Source organism: Eptatretus burgeri, chromosome 4, assembly GCF_056783735.1.
Source record: "Eptatretus burgeri isolate ZD-2024b chromosome 4, Ebu_testis_v1, whole genome shotgun sequence".
NCBI classification, from domain to species: domain Eukaryota; kingdom Metazoa; phylum Chordata; class Myxini; order Myxiniformes; family Myxinidae; genus Eptatretus; species Eptatretus burgeri.
The window spans coordinates 137,138,697-137,153,696 of NC_140964.1; the positions used below are offsets into that span (position 1 = coordinate 137,138,697).

The 15,000-nt window shown below is 43.8% G+C and overlaps 1 protein-coding gene across 4 annotated transcripts in view; it reads left to right on the top strand.

Moving 5' to 3' along the window:
- Positions 1-15,000, top strand: part of LOC147029199 (pseudouridylate synthase 1 homolog) — a 58,192-nt gene that overhangs the window by 23,802 nt on the left and 19,390 nt on the right. For 3 of the 4 annotated variants that reach the window (XM_085880143.1, XM_085880145.1, XM_085880144.1), the window contains exons 2-9: positions 2,081-2,665; positions 5,409-5,543; positions 6,538-6,640; positions 6,784-6,912; positions 9,133-9,333; positions 9,985-10,007; positions 10,210-10,341; positions 10,531-10,776. In XM_085880143.1, the coding sequence (XP_085736269.1) occupies positions 2,081-2,665; positions 5,409-5,543; positions 6,538-6,640; positions 6,784-6,912; positions 9,133-9,333; positions 9,985-10,007; positions 10,210-10,341; positions 10,531-10,776 (1,554 nt within the window). The remainder of the gene's footprint in view (positions 1-2,080; positions 2,666-5,408; positions 5,544-6,537; positions 6,641-6,783; positions 6,913-9,132; positions 9,334-9,984; positions 10,008-10,209; positions 10,342-10,530; positions 10,777-15,000) is intronic. The other variant, XR_015057847.1, reaches the window with a different exon arrangement.

A 15,000-nucleotide genomic window follows, 5' to 3' on the forward strand; every position in this document is an offset into this window, starting at 1 on the left:
GGTCAGACTTTGTGTCCAATGACCGATTGCTGCGAGAAAGTCAAATGAGATTTGTTACCTGCATAGTCTTTGAGCGTCAGCTGCAGCTGTATGGACATGTGGCTCTTTTTCCTGACGCTGATCCTGCTCACCAGATTCTCTCAGCGAGGGAGCCTCGTGAGTGGAGGAGGCCAATGGGCCGACCACGTGTCTCACGGTTACAGCAGGTTTATCAGCATCTCAAAGAGATGGGGATGGGTCAGGCATCTCCCTGGGAGATATCAGCATCTCCAAGCCCCTGGAGTACCGGTGGAAAGTGGACGCAGCGATGCGCTGCTCTGGCACATGCTCCCATATCTGACCCGACCTGAGGTTAGTTGTTGACCTTTGGCCTTTGTTTACCTTTTGACCTGAAAAATAATCTTTTTGCTTCTTCCTCATGACAAACTCTACCATGCAGTGAAGTTTTGTGAAGATTGGTTTTAAATTGTAACCTGTCTGCGATAAACAAACAAACAAACAGACAGATAGACAGAGAGATGTAATAACAAAATCGACTGACCAACATGCTTGAAAAATCTTAGATATTGCAAGTAACAAATGGACCAAATGCAATACCCTCTTCTTCGGCGAGGGTGATTATCACGTGAGTTCGTCTATAAAGTATGTACAATTGGAATGTGAGTACATCTCCAAAGTATTGTTATGTTTGTTGGGTAGATGAAGGGATTTCTTAAAGATCGGATTGTGTGGAGTTGTTTGGTCTGTGGACGTGTAGGAGACATCTCGATGTAATTTAGTAGGGAGACTATGAGCTTAAGTGTTACTTGACACCACACGGGGGGTGGTGCCATGTTAGATAGGGATCAAGGATAACTTCCCCAGTATGTAATTGCCCCCCTACGACTTTCCCTATGTTTTTATAACTAAAACCACGATAACAAACAAGCAAAGTGTGCCGATGGGGCAGAGGTCCCACCTTCCTGGGTTTCGGGCGAGCAGGCCACGCCCCGGAGACGGAGGTTTGATGGGCGTGGCGTGAGATGCATGAGGAGGAAGAAGGCATGGGAGGAGCAGATAAGAGAGGAAGGTTGCCGAGGAAGAACGATGGGACGCTCGCGGTCGAGAGAGGACGTCAATCGGAGGACACGGAGGATCTCGCTTTCGCTTTTGGCACGCCGAAGGCTGCACGATTCTCGTGTTTGTGCGGTGTGAATTGGCTCGCGTGCTGAGCACGACGTTGGCCGTTGGCCGTTGACGGTTCGGTTGAGCCGTGAAGTGTGTAAGATTCTGATGAGGGAAGGAGAGTGTTCCTCGTGTCCTCCTCACGGGGCCTCAGAGATCGTCTCGTCGTGTCGGCCATCGTTGTGAACCGACCGGGTGCATGAGAGGAACGGTCGGCATATTCGCTCGTGAAAAGAAGCTGCATGGAGTCTTTGAGCCTTATTGTTGATTACCGCTCACGAATTGCCTGACCTACGTTCTATTTCATTTCCCCCTTGTCTGTATTTAAGTCTACGTGGAGGGGCCTCAATTAGATTTAGATTTAGTTTACCTCACGTTTTCCTTTCATTATTATAATTTAAATTATTGTCATAATACACATTTGATTATTGTTATTGAATTATTATTTAGTTAATTTGATTTGCTTGTGTCCGTGCATTTGTGCCGTTCTGGTGCAGCGCTTAACTGCTTTCACGCGCGCATTAATCTCCGAGAGGTTAATCCAGGTTAATCTCGGCTGTCGACCTCCAAGAGAGAAGTTTGACGATCCATCCAGGTCGGGGTTAAACCCCCCTGGACACGACCGTATGTCCAATTAGACTGTGGTGTGATGAGAATGTGAGTACGTCTACAAAATACGTACTGTGAAACCACACAAAACGAGTCTGCGTGAGGTTATGCAATCTTTGATTGCTCATTCTCAGTTAACACTTGAATTTGTGATCGTCTGTGTTTACTCTTCCATTTTAAGTCCTGGTTATTATATATTGGATACTGCATCCCATTACCTCCTAACTTTGCATTTCTTTTGTGTCTCCCCCTCCCTCTTTGCCTCCGTGATTTGCTTCTCTTTCATTCTCTTTCTCGGAGAATGCAGCTTCTAATGTTGCACCAGCTTTTACGGACACTGCTCTCTTGTAGTTCTCCATCGCTCTTTTATTCCTCTTCTCTGCGTTACATCCGCTGTTCTTTTATCCCTCACTGCCTCTCCTCGAATTCTTTTTGCTTTCTTTCCTGCCGCAGCTCTTTTTACGTCTGCATGGCTTCTCGATTTCCCCACGAGGCTCCATTCCCCCCAGAACCGATTTTCTCTGATGTTGGGGATGAAGAGAACAAGAATAAGAGACGTTTTGCGGCCAATAATGCAGACGACGATGATGATGATGACGGAGAACGAGAAAAGCAAAAAAGGACGAAGTGGGATGAGACGAACAAGCTTGAAAACGACAGAGATGTTGAAAAAGGACGACAAGCAAAAGTGGAAGGCGCAAGGGGGAACGTAGAGTTGATTGAAGATGGTGAGAATAACTTTGGGAAGGAGACAAAAACTGCTTTGCAGGCAGAGGAAAAGAAGGCATGTGTGAAAGTGCAGGAATCTGCTTCAGACAAGTTCACAAGAATTCCCAAAAGGAAGGTTGCGATCTACCTGGTATATTGCGGGAAAGGTTTCTACGGCATGCAGGTACGTAATTAAACCAAGTCTTCATTTATTTTACTTGTCTTTTAAAAAAAAAACTTTTAATTTGTTTTCTTCTCTCATTTAAGATGTGTATTTTTATTTATTTTCTTGCTTGCTTCCAAGTTCTTCCCGAGAGATGGAAGGATCTCACATTCTGCCCAACAGTATTCGATTTGTTTGAAATGTTTGTAAAGTAAGTATTTAGTCTCGTCCCGAACGGGATGTGAGACTACTGCAACGTCCGATCGAAAGGAAACTTTAAAACACAGGAGGGACTCCCCATGGAGAGTACTTCATTGATGACTCTGACATCATATGTCATATGGTATGGTAGCCATATTGGATTAAAGGTTTAAAAAAATGGACATCGGTTTCGACTCTGAAACTGCTCAACCGAAATAATTGAAACTTGGCATATGTCATCAACTCCTCACGGGGTATATAGGATGATAACGATGACGTCATCGGTGAAGTGGTATTCCAGCCATAATTTGTTGAATCAATATCCTTAACTGAAAAATCTGAAACTTCATTTATCTGATCTGTGACCCAATGTGAGTGAATAACGAAACTTATGACGTCATCGGTCATGTGGTGTGGTGGCCACATTGGATTGAAAATGAAAATGGGAAAAATATTCTTCTCCAGAACCGCCTAACAGATCGATGTGAAACTTCATGCATATGATCGACGAGCCATGAGGAATATAGTTTGAAATATTTTTCAGAATTCTCCTTCGTTGACACAATTTCGTCTTGATGTGCACAAAAGTGGTTGTTAAATATCCAAATAAACAATCAATAAAGCTACGGATAATGGCAATGTTCGTGACATTAACAGGTGCACGGATGGTGCGGGTATACGAGCCGTAATAACAGTGGATCATGATGGTAGCATATTCAGTTCGCGATGGTATTTTTGTTCGGAATGAGCGCACGAGGCGAGATGATGCGCTTGCTCTTCGAGTACAGTTCTCGTTATTAATACATGATTGAACTGCATGATTGACATGAATACAAACGTGAAAGATTGGTGTTGAACACACGTTTCGATCCCAACATTGTAATTTACACAACACATTTTATTGTATCCTTTGACAAGGCTTCACAACCAACGGTCCATCCATCCATTGGGACCATACTGCGTGCAGAGCGTTGGTGCTGCCTCAGCGGTCTTCCAGTTATGGAAGTAAATGAAACTTGGTGAATTTCCTCGTAATTTCGATGAAGACAGCAACTTGTTACATTTGTGTCCAAGATTACTGGGAAATGTATTTGTACATGTACGTTACCAGGCTCGTTGATGTAATGGTTGGAATCGCTGCTCTGAGCCTGGAAGGTTGGTGGTTCAAACCTCGGCCTAGTCATACCAAAGGCTTTAAAAACTAGAACGGTCACTCTGTAGAGCGCATACCTTCGCCGCCGCAACATTTTTCCGGGCACATTTGAAAAACGTCATTTTAAAACGTCCATGACGTCACAACCGTCAGTCCGATTGACGTCAAATTTGGTGTGTAACCTCCTTGAAGGCAGTCCAACAAAATGGAATGATAAACACTGAAAAATTTAAAAGTTGAAAAAGACGTCATCTTTTGACGTCATTTTGACGCACTTCCGGGGACGTCACGTCCAATCGGGGACTACCATTCTGAAAGCTCGTAGTTCACTGAACGTTTTAACGTTTGTTTCATGTCAATAGCTCTATTAGATCTGAAGCTATGCCTACAAGTTTATTTTGACCTTGAGTGTGACCTTGACTTTGACTTCAGAGTTAATTGGCAAAACCTGTACATCAATAAACAGATATTTTGGTACTAATCCTAATGCCTGGATTTGGGAGACTTTGCTTTGTAAATTATATAGATATTTGAATGTAAAATATCAGGACATTTTAGCCACAATTGAAAAACGTCATGTTCAAACGTCAATGACGTCATAACGGTCAGTCTGAACGACGTCAAATTTGGTGTGTGACGTCCTTAAGGTAAGTCCTACAAAACGGTATGATCAAAACTGATGAGATCGAAAATTGAAAATTTACGTCATCTTGTGACGTCATTTAGACGCACTTCCGATGACGTTACGTCAAATCCGACACTACATATCCGAAAGGTATCTCGTCATGGACCAATATGGCGGTGGTTGCATGTCGAGAGCTGTATTATAAAGGAAGTTATGCTCAAAATAGTGTTTTTGACCTTTTCATGACCTTGACCTTTGACCCGATCGCTCCCAAAATCTAATCAAATCGTCCTTGGATAATCACGAATCATCCCACCAAATTTCATGCAATTCGGTTTAATACTTTCTGAGTTATGCGAATAACAAACAAACACACATATTCACAAATAAATAAATACACAGCGACCAAAACATAACCTTTCGCAGAATGCGAAGGTAAAGATAGAGCACAGACAAACAACCATAATTTGGTGACACAAGCACAGTCTTTGGGCCTAATGACCTTCCTGCATTGAAGTTCCTCACGGAGGAACATGTGTATTACATATGTACAATATTATGTTGGGTCGTGGTCCATGTTTACACCGCATGAAGGTCTCTTGCTGGATTGATGATTCTCTTTGATCAGAATTTTTCCCTTTTAGATGCATCTTTCAATGTGATTACTTAATCCGTTTCACATGATGACATGTAAGGGATGTGAAATTGTTGCACAATTGAGTCTTCTGCCTTTGTTAAAGTTGATCCTGATTTTGCTTCCCCTCCCCTTTGGTCTGTTACCGTAGCGAAATCCCGGCTCTTCTTTCCCAACCATTGAGCAAGCGTTGCTGAATGCAATGGAGGAGGCCGGAGTGGCTCCTCCGTCACATGCACAAGAACCCAAGAAAATGAGCTTTCAACGCTGCGCCAGAACAGATAAGGTGAGAGAATGAGATTTGCTTCATTCTCGTATACATTGCGAGGTTATGACAGTGAGCATGCTCTTCAACTTCAATTCCGCAATCAAATCTCTTGCGTAATTTGGACTCCTTCCCTCAAATTAGAAAGCCCCTAACTAAGCCGAGTTGCTCTCAGGATATCCAGAACACGTTTACTTGAACAAGAGAAATATCAAAGTTTACCGAAGGGTTTGAGCAACGGCAGCCAAGCTGAGATTACTGCTGTTCTTCATCCGATCCAATCGGCTCTTCTGACCACGTCCTAGTCAAAGTGGACAACCCTCTGGCTGTTATCAGAGAACTATCCCAGCGCCGTCGAGTCTGCCATTTCACTCAAGCCGACTGGCAGGGTCTCCAAGCAGCCATCAAACTTCTAGACTGGTCTCCTATCGCAACTTTCTCTAACGTCAACTCATCCTGGGAATTCTTTCAAAGAAACTTGCTCTCCCTCGTGCACAGATTTATCCCCTCTCGTCTTCAGTTGTCGTTCCCTTCCTCCCGCCCTTGGTTCACTGAAGCTTGTGGCGAGGTAGTTGTCCTGAAACAACTTGCCTTTCTGAAATCCGAATTATGAAGACAACAATTAACGACACACAGACACACACCACACGAGGAAGTACGTTTGTCATGTTAGTAATAGAAGATTCTCCATAGTTCGATAAATGGAGATATGTGAAAAATAATTCTTGGTGATTTGTGACTCATCGTGTGCTCGTCCATGCCGTGGGATATGTGATATGATCATTGTGAACGTTCGAATGGTGTGAAACAGCAAAATGATACCATTATTCACACACGGACATGTACATTAGGTGCTGTTCGCGTTATTTCATCAATGGCGTCTCATTTCGTGCTTTCACCTTTAGCGAACGTGATTATTAATCATTGAAATTGTGCCGGCAAGGAGAGCTTGACATTTAATGTCGTGCTCTTGTGGAGTTGCACCGACGTTTCACTTCTTGCGCTGTTTCCACAGGGTGTATCAGCAGTGGGACAAGTAGTGTCATGTAAACTGTCGATGATGAACAACATGCAAGAGAAAATCAACGACAGGTTACCTCAAAAAATCCGCATCATGGGTGAGTGCACCAGCCGTCTCTTTCTCACATTCTCACGCACAGCTGTCAGTCTCCTACCTCCTTACTGTCTCACTTGACTCTCGTCGTCGTCGTCGTCGTCGTCATCAACACGCAAACACTAATCGTAACATTTTGAACCTCAGGGATGCGCAGGGTAAGCCGTGGGTTCAACGCCAAGAATGCGTGCGATGCTCGGACATACCTGTACTACATACCCACCTACTGTCTGACTCCCAGGACTTTGGAAGGAGGAGATACAGACTTTGAAAAAGGTAAACATGAAAAAGGCAAAAAGGTAAGTCGTCTGCGTTGGATTCGTCACACTTGAGACTGTTTGGTCGAACCTTCTGTAGTTGGTTCCTGATTTTGGAATTTTCCTCCAAAAGGTGAGACTATAATAGGAGATGGGCTTCCCAGGCCACCGCAGCATGAGCGGTTCAAATCATTTGTGTTGTTGTTTATTTATTAATTAAATATCATGGCGATTCACTTGGCATTGCTGTTTTTAATTATCATAATTTCCACCTCATGTTACCCCTCCCCCCATCCTGACCCATCATCTTCATTGCCCTCTTTATCCACTCTCAACCCAGCCGTCTAACTTGCTGGTTCCGGCGGCTCTTCCTTTCCTGCTCGTTCATTTCCTCGCCGATTGTCCCCAATTGCGTCCCTGCTCCCCCCTCCCCCCAACTCTCAGTTCAACCAAAGTATGAAAAACGTTCATCAGGATATTTCCTGATTTGAAAATCCTTGAATAGTACGTTTGGTGAGCTGCTCGGATTCTCAACACGACTACGAACCGTGACCCTGGTGTTTCTTTGGCATGGTGTTACATTTCTCTGGTTGGACGTGAAGCCGGAGACTTGCGTAGAAGGATTATCTGGTGGATGTTGCTGATACCATGACGTCATTTAGAAAGAACAGGCGATTGTCATCGGCACCCCGGCCAAATGTCAAATTCCTGCCCAACACTCTCCAAGCTCAATCACGTTTGAGCCGAATTTTGAGATCATTCCAAAGAAATTTAAATCTATCAATCGAACTGACTTTCGATGAGATTGATTTTTTTTTAAAACAAAAGTCTCACGTTATTTATGTTAACGTTGATGAGCATCAAATGTGTCTCAAGTGTTTCTTTGGATTTGGAGGTACTTGTAAGCATGCGACCACATGATGACCCGTGCACCGGTACCCACGAGAATGAGCGCACGCATCGATGCCTCACCCTGTCTGTGAAACACCAGGATAGTCGTTAGTAGCTCAGCTGGGATTCAAACCCAGGCCACATGTCTCAGAGGTAGGTGCGCATTACCTCTTCGGTTATCCTGCCAGGCCTTTGTGGAATTTCTGGACGACGTTGACAAAAGTCTCTGGTCATTTGTGATCTTTTGATGAGTTCCACAGAATTGGAGTGGTACAGTGCATGTCAAAGGCAACCTGTAAATCGATGAGGGCAACATCAAGGCCTTGCTGCGGCTCCGTGGCCTTTTGTCGGAGTTTCCGCAGGGTGCAAGTCCGCAGAGTGCTCATCCGGAGGGTGGTGTGTTGAGAGTGAGACTCCGAAGCTGCACTGGCTTTGTGGATGAATACGTTGAGCCCCCTTATTGCAGACGTACACGGACGATCTTTTCCTGACAATGGTGCAACAGAGAGCAGCACGATTCCCCCATTGCTAATTGCAGTTCCTATAAATTTTTCTTTTTGAAGATTGAAATTATTAGGGCTTCTTTGAATTGTTATGATAATTGTCTCTTGCTTCCTTAAAGATGCTAAAAAATTCGAGTAACTCTTTGCACCGGGTTTCACCGCTGTAACGACAGTAGGTTTTGGTTAGCATGTCATCAACACCAGAGCTTTTCCAATCTTGGTTGATTTGATCGTGGAATGGAGTTCTTCCATTTTTTTTATTTTTATTTTTAATTTTTAGATAAAGCAAGAGGAGTCCATTAGGCTCATCAAAGCTTGTGTTGGTATGACCAACCTCCGACTGTTTGTCCACGTTCTAACCTTTTAAATTCTGAGCGTTGAGCAACGAAGCGGCACGAACCATTTTTGAAGTCCTTGGTTTGACTCGGCCGGGGTTTGAACCACCGACCTTCCAGACTCGGAGCAGGTGTTCAACTATTACGCCACCGTCACCGAGTGTGGTTGTTGTGCAGAAGCTAACTCATCCATGACTTCACAGTTGCTCAATTCCATTAACTTCTGATTCACCAGTTGTTGATGAATGGTTTATCGGTTGAGAGAATTCCTCCTTCCATTTGCCGCTATCTGGTCTTTGCATTTTAACTGTTGGAACGAGGGAAGTTTGTGGGTCACAAGTCCATGTGAGTGCCGTGAATAAAGTTTTTCAGTCATTTAGTCTGGCTGATATCTGCACCTCATTGGCATTTTTGTTCCACCATGCATCTTTTTATTTATTTATTTATTTATTTTAGAACTTCAATTCCTCTCCACTTTCCTTTTTTGTTTGCATCTCTCCCCTACCACAGCGAAGGCTTATCGACTTCCTCCCTCTCGGCTCTCCTTGGTCAATGAAATTCTTACTCATTTTATTGGCACACATTCCTTTCACAACTTCACTTCTGGTGTGAATGCCGGGGAGGCACGAGCGAGACGCTATGTGTTCAGTGCTTCCTGCAGCAATCCGCACATGCACCTCGATCTCGAGTTCACAAAGATTCGAATAAAAGGTGGGACATTATTGGTTCTTGGTCATATTCTGCCATTGTCATTTGTATGCAGTTGTCATCCTCCACCCTTGTCTGTCTGGCGGCCACCCTCTACCTTTTTAAAGGGTGTTCTGTGGTCACTCTTTGCCCTTGTCTGTCCTGCAGTTACTCTTCACTGTCACTGTCATTGTCTGTATCTGGCAGTCGCGCCTCCCCCACTCACTCGTAAGTCATTCTCTGCCGTTTTTGATTTGTGTCCTATGTCTGGGGTTGTGGATTTTGGATCCGATGATCTCGAGTTCAAACCACACCCGTCTGTTGAATTTATACCAGGTGGGGTTAACTCGGCCTGTCATCCTTCCGAGGTCGGAAAAATGAGTGCCAGCATGCTGGTATACTGTGTCGGAGTGGCGACCCGTCCAGGATTGTGTCCAACAGCCAATGAGTCTGCTTAGGCAGCACCAACGCTCTGCACAGAGTATGGTCCCAATGGATGTATGGATGGTCCTATGTCTGGCAGTCACCCCTCCCTGATCCATGTCCTGTCTGGTGGTCCTCTCCTATGCTCATACTCTTGGTCCTTTGGCCCACTTCTCCAAAGTCATAATGGCACCTTTTGTTTTTTTTTGTTTTTTTCCCTTCCCCTGCTTCCTTCATTTATTTTCCACGTAGGACAGAGTTTTTTGCTTCACCAGGTGAGTCATTGGTTTCTTCTTTTGAATGCCTTCATGCAATGTCAAATGTCACTTCATCATGCATTTTAAACTGGATTATGAATGCCTTGTTGTTGGAATTTTATTTTCTAAAACAAGTAACAATTTTTTTTGAAACATTTGTAGTTTCCTGTTCCTTTGATTGTATTATTTGTTGTCATTCCCCACCCTCCCATCTTTTCAGGTGCGTAAGATGGTTGGCATGTTGGTTGCTGTGTGCAGAGGATGGACAGGGCTGGAGAGCATTTCTTCTGCCTTCACGCAAAGCAATTTCCACGTCCCAAAAGCACCAGGTCTGGGCCTGTTGTTGGAGCAGGTGGGGGAATGTCGATGATTTAGGAAAAGTGATGAACTTTGGGAGGTACTGGCAGAAAAAAAACAAAACAAAGGAATGTGGTTTTAATGATTGAAAAGAAGAGAGTGAAAAAACAGTGGCAGATACCGAGGATTTACTAGGGTGCAGAGATGGAAGATATTGTACACGTGTCATCTTTCTCACCAACAGGTTCATTTTGATCACTACAATAAACGTTTGGAGCAATTGGGGTTGGTTGGAGGAGCTCGAGAAGCTGATGGAGATGTGTCGTCCGGATGGCCAGAGCGAGGACTGGTTCTCTGGCCGGAGATTAAAGAAGAGAGAGAACGATTTGCAGAAAATTGCGTCTTTGGCACAATCGCAAGGGAAGAGGCAGAACAAAGGGAGATTTGGAACTGGCTCAATGGACTGGAGAAGCACACGTTTGAAGAGCAGGTGAGAAATAAAAAAAGATGCTTGATACTACAAAACTTTAATATAGACATAAACAGAGACATTTTGAAGGACATTACCACAAAAAGAAAGCCACAAAGCTTTTCGTTGTGCTCTCATCAGGTGAAATTTGCACAAAGTGAATGAGTAATGAAGAACGGTCTATTAGACACTTATCAACCAAGTCAATTTGCTGATGCCAGATGGGAGACGCGTCCTACTGGTATGGAGAATGTAATGTGTTCTTCTGACATTGATAGCCTGTTTACAAACGTCCCTTTGACGGAGACCATTGATACATGTGCACATTTGCTGTATCACATGGAACTTGAGCATCCGCCCATTTCTGAATCTGTCTTCGTCGAATTGATGAACACGGCTACAAGAGATGTCGAGTTTAGCTTTAATAACATTAAGTTCGTCCAAATTGATGGGGTCGCCATGTGCTTTAATTTGGGCCCGAAGTTGGTAATCAAGAACTTCGGAAGTTGACCAAGTTGTAGGTGATGCAATCCCCCCTCGTATACTACAGATATGTGGATGACATATTTTGCCTGTTTGAATCTCGTGAAGTCTGTGACCGCTTCTTTAATTAATTAAATTATCTTCATCCTGTCCTCAAGTTCACGACCAAATTGGAATGTTCTCATTGCTTACCCTTTCTGGACGTCCTCGTAGAGAGATCGGCATCATCGTTGACTACGTCCATCTAAAGAAAGCCCACTTTCACCGGCCAGTATACTCGATGGGACTCTCTAAGTTCAACGAGATACAATATTGGTTTGATCAATGGATTAGTAAGTCGAGCTTAGAGGATATGTTCCAATTCCAAGCTTCATACAGAGATCGACAACATTGCCGGCATCCTCAGTGAGAGTGGATATCCTGAGTATATAATCAGGAGGTTTATGCACAAATTCCTCACTCCTATAGATGACCGGAAGATGGGTCCTGAAAAGTGCCCGGTCTACATCAAGATTCCTTGGAAAGGGAAAATGTCGCAAAGATATGAGGAACAAATCAAAAGATGCGTCTCAAACACGTATCTGGCTGTTCGTCCAAGAGGGATTTTCACCTCTCGACGTCTGATTCCTGCAGTTAAGAAGGATGTTCTGCCTGCCTCAAAACTTAGCAATACTATTTATGAGTTCAAGTGCAGATGTGATGCTCAGTATGTTGGCAGAGCTAGCCAGACTCTGACTGACAGAATCAAACAGCACGTCCCTTTGTCCATCAGGAAAAACACTATTGGGACACGAATACAGCCGGTACGTGCTTGTACGAAGGTCTCAGCATCAAAAGCAACATCTGCTATTGGACAGCATTTGATTGAGAATGCAAACTGTGCTGAACAGTATCATGTGGATGCATTCAAGATATTGAGTAGAGGACGAAGTGTAACGCATCTCCGAATACTAGAAGAGCGACATTTATCTATTCCATGGACCCCATGTTATGTCGGCAAAAAGAGTTTGGCCACTCGCTTTGCTTATTTGTGCAAAGAAGAAGAGGAACACTAACTCGTCTCACGATCACAGATATTGATGAAGAGGATTCTACAACAGCCTCAGCGGCTCCGCCTCGGACTCTGCACCCTCCAGTTGGAGAGCTGAACGCTGAACAGGCTCCTCCCACCGAGACAGTTGGCAGATGATGACGCATCAGTGGAGAACGTCCAATCGGAATTGACTTTGTTGATAGGCGTCTATGAGACTGTTCTTCATTTCTCATTCACTTTGTGCGAATTTCACCTGACGAGAGCACAAGGAAAGGCTTTGTGGTTTTCTTTTCATGGTAATGTCATTCAAAATGTCTCTGTTTATGTCTATATTAAAGGTGAGAAATAGTTTATGCTGTCGGAGCTGTTATTCGCAGGGGATATGTTCCTGGAAAATGCCGCGGATGTCGGGTGATTAATTATTATTATTATTTTTAACATGCTCTCGGCTCGTGGAAGAGCGATTACACAGAACAAATCAGGGCACAACATAACAAAGGGGATAGCAGGAGAAACAGGAAGCACCGAGAGCAGAGCGGAGGGAGAAAGTATGCGGAGGCAGGTAACGATGAGGGGTAAGGGAGAACGCAAAGGGTGGACAAAATGGATACATCTCTCTATAATTCCAGCAATGTGTGTGTGTGTGTGTGTGTGTGTGTGTGTGTGTGTGTGTGTGTGTGTGTGTCTGTGTGTGTGTGTCTGTGTGTGTGTGTGTGTGTGTGTGTGTGTGTGTGTGTGTGTGTGTGTGTGTGTGTGTGTCTGTGTGTGTGTGACCGCTGTTTCTCGACAACCGCTGGTCCGATCTCATTGAAACTTGCCAGATATATTTCTGGGGACCTGAGGATGTGCCTTTTCAAGGTTTGATATTAATCGGACAAGTGGTTCCCAAGTTATGGCCATTTATTTACCAAACCAATGACAACACACGTTGTTGCGTGGGCGTGGCCGATGGGGAAGGGAAGCTCAGCCGCGTTCGCCATTACAGGTTACAACATATGGACTTCCGGAGAGTGATGACTTCGTGTATTCTAATAATTTCTCGATTTCTTTTGCGCATTTATAGATAAACACAATGCCCCAAGTTATGATCATTTTCATATTAGACGGTGCATAAGTTTCGGTAACATCAGAGTGCTGGTATGCTCCGAACCAGGAAGTAAATTTTTTTCTCTCTCTTCTCTTCTCTTTTTGTTTTTCCTTGCCACGACATTGCGGAAAGGTAAAATACTTTGGCGCTAATTGAATAATTGGGTATTAAAACTAAATTGCGAATAATCGTAACTGCGAATAATATGCGAACTTCCGGGTCACGCACGTACGGGCACGTGAGAACGAAGAAACGGCCTGTGTGGTTGTTTGTTGCTCGCGGTTTGAATATTTATTTATTTATTTATTTATTATTATTTTTTTTACGGGCACGTACTAGTAAGGAAAATTCTGTTTGACCAGTTTGTGATTTTTGTCAAGGTCTGATGAGAGGGAACAGGCTGCTGCCTGTCTGTCACAAGGATGAGAGATGTCATGGCAGAGAGTGGAGTCATCATCAGAGAGAGAAAGAGGATTGTCCAGAGTCAGTGAGATCATTGATGAAGATTCGGAAGAAGATGGAGCTGAGAACACTGCCTTGGGGTACTCCAGCCTTGACAGGGAAAAGCGATGAAAGAGTTCCATTGAGAGCCACATGTTGATTTTGAGAGTGGAGTTGGTCTTGGATTCCATCGGCAGACAGTTTGGACAGCAAGGCGGGATGCTAAACTGTCTAAAGAGCTTGCGATATGTCGAGAGACGGCCCTGATCTTGCATATGATATTGAGGGCCTCCATCCATTGTTGGGGAAAGTGTAATCGGCATGTCCAAGGTAGAGTAACCAGGTCTGAATCCGAATTGATCTGAGATGAGGCTTTTGGATAACTGCGATGATGGATTCCATGACCTTGCTGTTGATTGGAAGTACAGTAAGCCAATTGGGCTATAGTTAAGGGGATCTGGTTTCCACTTTTTATGGAATACCTTGATGCCGGCTCATTCCCAATTTTCCAGGTGCATGCGGGAGACCAGTCTGAAGTTCAAAGAAAAAAAAAATTAAACGATAATAAAAAAGCACGAATGTCGAAGCGGGTCTCACTTTGTCAGGTGACTACGTGGGGTCCACGAATAGCAAATCCCCGAATACCGGTGTCCAACTGTATTATAATTACTTGAGACCTTGCAACTATCTTATCTTCATTTATCATCTTTTCTCTGGAAAGATGAAAGTTCTCACCAACTAAAACACAATTTGATGAGCTCAATTGAAGTTGTCTTCAATGGTCTCATTTGATTCTGCTTGTACCCTTTAGTGTTACCCTTTAGTGCTACCCTTTAGAGCTCCCCTTTAGAATTACTCTTTGGAAGTACCCTTTGGAACACACAGAGCTAATTCCCCTTTATAGTTAAACACGGTGGGTTATAAAGGTTCTTTCTTTTTTTCATTTTTGATGGATGGATGGATGGACAGATGGAAGGAAGGACATAGCCAAATACTGAAGCGGCTTCACCACAGTAAAATGTAACATTCAAACATAGAAACCAAGTAAATCTTGATGATTGATGATTGGAGACTGCCCAGGGTGTGACCAAAACATGTGATTTATATAATGTTATTTGTTGTCTGAACCCCGAGTTTCATCAGTCTGGAAGCATCGTTATTATTCCCCTGTACACACGAAGCAAAAAGCGGGGTTAAGCAA